The sequence below is a fragment of the Cebus imitator genome, unplaced genomic scaffold, assembly GCF_001604975.1.
Source record: "Cebus imitator isolate Cc_AM_T3 unplaced genomic scaffold, Cebus_imitator-1.0 Scaffold538, whole genome shotgun sequence".
NCBI classification, from domain to species: Eukaryota; Metazoa; Chordata; class Mammalia; order Primates; family Cebidae; genus Cebus; species Cebus imitator.
In genome coordinates, this window is record NW_016107853.1 from 148,330 (window position 1) to 151,551 (window position 3,222).

General features: G+C 37.6%; 1 protein-coding gene across 3 annotated transcripts in view; it reads left to right on the top strand.

Annotated features, from left to right (window-relative positions):
• Positions 1-3,222, top strand: part of ULK2 (unc-51 like autophagy activating kinase 2) — a 111,593-nt gene that overhangs the window by 26,449 nt on the left and 81,922 nt on the right. For all 3 annotated transcript variants that reach the window (XM_017514905.2, XM_017514907.2, XM_017514906.2), the window contains exons 7-8: positions 955-1,056; positions 2,243-2,301. In XM_017514905.2, the coding sequence (XP_017370394.1) occupies positions 955-1,056; positions 2,243-2,301 (161 nt within the window). The remainder of the gene's footprint in view (positions 1-954; positions 1,057-2,242; positions 2,302-3,222) is intronic.

Consider the following 3,222-nt stretch of genomic DNA (forward strand, 5'->3'; position numbering starts at 1 on the left):
CTGGGTTCAGGCAATTCTCCTGCCTCAGCCTCCTGAGTAGCTGGGATTACAGGCACGCACCACCATGCCCAGCTGATTTTTTGTATTTTTTTAGTAGAGACGAGGTTTCACCATGTTGACCAGGATGGTCTCGATCTCTTGACCTCGTGATCCACCCGCCTCGGCCTCCCAAAGTGCTGGGATTACAGGCGTGAGCCACCGCGCCCGGCCAAAACTTACTATCTTTAAGTGTATTTTCCATTTCTATTTAATAGTGCTGATTAATGGTATATTTAAAAAGCGGAATTTGATGAGAGATGGGAAAATACCTTTAACAAAGCATCAGATAAATGGTTTTGCTTTTAGGACAATTTTTATTATTGTGTGAGGTTTTACATCATAGTTTTCCTATTACTATGAAAGTATTCAGATTACAAAAAACATAGGGAACACCTGCGTACCCACCATCCATATTTCACAAAGTTAACATTTTGCCATGTTTGTCTTGATCTTGTTTTTTTTTTTTTTTTTTGACCTGGTATCTGGGTATCTTGATCTTATTTTTAAAAGAAATAAAATATTTTGGAAACAGCCCAAGTTCCTTTGCACCTTTCCCTGATTTCATTTCTTCCTCTGCTTCTCTCACACACCTGAGGGAATCTCTGTCCTATAATTGCTGTGTATTTTTCTTTATTATTATTTCATTCCTGTCATTGGACTTCATGTGTCCATTATAATCAGTTGAAACATTTGTTTCTATAACCGAGTCTTTTCATGCAGCATTGTTTTTGAGATTTACTAGTAAATCTCAGTATATAATTATATAGTTCTAAGTTATTTGATTAGAGAACTATCACAGGGTGTTGTTTTATTCTGGTAGTTTGTTAAGAGTGTCATTTTAACCAGTTAATTAATATGTGCATATTAATTATGTGAATAACGTACTCCATACCCCTTAAATTTCTCTGTACCTAGGCTCCTGAAGTTATTATGTCTCAACATTATGATGCTAAGGCTGACTTGTGGAGCATAGGAACAGTCATATACCAGTGCCTAGTTGGAAAACCACCTTTTCAGGTAGCATGATTTTTTTCTTATGTCCTCAGTTTTGGAATCTTCTCATTTTATAGTTACCTTGATTTGTAAAATGAAGAATACTTTGAAAGCAGTGTTTTTGGCTTCTCTGTGACTTACTTTGATTCTGTTATAGGCAAAAACTGCGTTAATGACTCAGAACATCCTTTACTTTTCCCCTTTTATTTGCCTGCCCTTTGTAGTTGAACGGGCATGAAGCCTGTTGTATGTTTTCCAGGCTGGTAAAAACTAGCGGGGGTCAGGGATAACAGCCTGCTGGGAAATGGGTGTGAATGGTGACACCAGGGCTTCCTGCTTAGGCTGGAATCCACATGAGGGCTGGGGGTGGTCTAGGGAGATCACTGGAAACCATCTCTAGCTGTCTGTTCCTGACACTGCTAGGTGAGAGGGAGGTAATTATATACGCTTTATGGAAATTATTATGGGTCTGTCTTTTCCTCTTCTCCCCCAATATCCTGTCAAAAAGTGACCCTATAGAGTATAATCACAATGATTTCTTTTGAGTTAATATTGCCATGTTATAATTTCTTACGTTACAAAGAAGATCTTTGAATTTGAAAACTGGAACAAAGTGAAAATATTTGCCCAAGATAATATTAAGAAAATTAGTGACACAGCCAAGTTAAACACTTTTAATTTCTTAGTCTAGTTTGCATATAGAGGAGGCTTCACTAAGTCAGTAGCTGTTATCAGCTACATAGTTCTTTTCTTTGAATTCCTTTAGGCTCCTAAGGTAAAGTACACCTGAATTTTACACAACAATAATTTACGTATTGGGCAGGCCATGTAACCTTCAGAATAGTGGTTCTTAATCTATTCTAAGTTTCAGACTCCTCTGAAAGACTGACCTCAAAAAAGGTACCTCAGAAAAGATACATTATACTCAAATGTACAGAATTTTCACACAATTTCACGGGTTTTATGAGTTCCTAATGACCAGGTATGGCTCCTTCAGCAATTCATGGCTTTCAAGTTGAGAATTTATGTTCTGTAGCAAGAATATGAGCGTCGCCTGTCTTTCCTTTCCTCCTCCCTCGTACTTTCCCCTCAACCCTTTTCTTGAAACTCCCACTCCCTCAGTCCTTTAAAAAAAATATGAGCGTCAATCTTATGATTTGAAAGTTTTACTCCCATTGTTTAGGAAATTAAACCTTTTTTTTTTTAATAGGCCAATAGTCCTCAAGACTTAAGGATGTTTTATGAAAAAAACAGGAGCTTAATGCCTAGGTATGTGTTTAGATTACACTGGGTTTTACTATTTCTGAACAGAGTGTTGTTTATTTGAACTGTATGTGTTTTTATGTGTTTTATGTATTCTCATTATTGAATTCTTTTTCAGTTAATAGTAACGTGAAAGCATTTGTTATAACAAGAAATTAGAAAATTGCTGGCACATTATAGGTGTCTGTGTAGTGCTGTACTCTTTTCTTTCTTTTTTAAAATGTAAAGTAAATTTAAAAGAAAAAGGTGGCCAGATGCGGTGGCTTACACCTGTCATCCCAGCACTTTGGGAGGCTGAAGTGGACAGATCACCTGAGGTCAGGAGTTTGAGACCCGCCTGACCAACATGGAGAAACCCCATCTCTACCAAAAATACAAAATTAGCTGAGTGTGGTGGTGCATGCGTGTAATCCCAGCTACTTGGGAGGCTGAGGCAGGAGAATCACTTGAACCCAGGTGGTGGAAGTTGCAGTGAGCCGAGATTGCACCATTGCACTCCAGCCTGGGCAACAAGGGCAGAATTCCGTCTCAAAAAAAGAAAAAAGTACAGAAGTTACATGTGTTCCTTTTGAGGAGTGTTACGTGGACAGAATAGATGCGTGTAAAGTAGAAAGTGAATTCCCTCCAGCTTTGCTGTGTTTTTTATGGGTAACAAGAGTTTGCTGTGTCTCTTTCTACATTGTTTTTGTGGGAATTCTTTATACATGTTTGAGTGCTTGTTCTCTTTTTTTTCTCACTTGAGCTTGTGTCTTGAGATGAGTGCTTGTTTATGTATGTATTTATATACACGCATAGTTTAAGGCAAATTACATCATATTTTTTGAGTTGTTTGCAGCGTATTGTTTTTTGCTCTGTAGTATACCACAGATGATGTTCCGCAACAGGATGTGGAGAGCCACTGTATGGTTTTTTTTTTTTTTTTTTTTT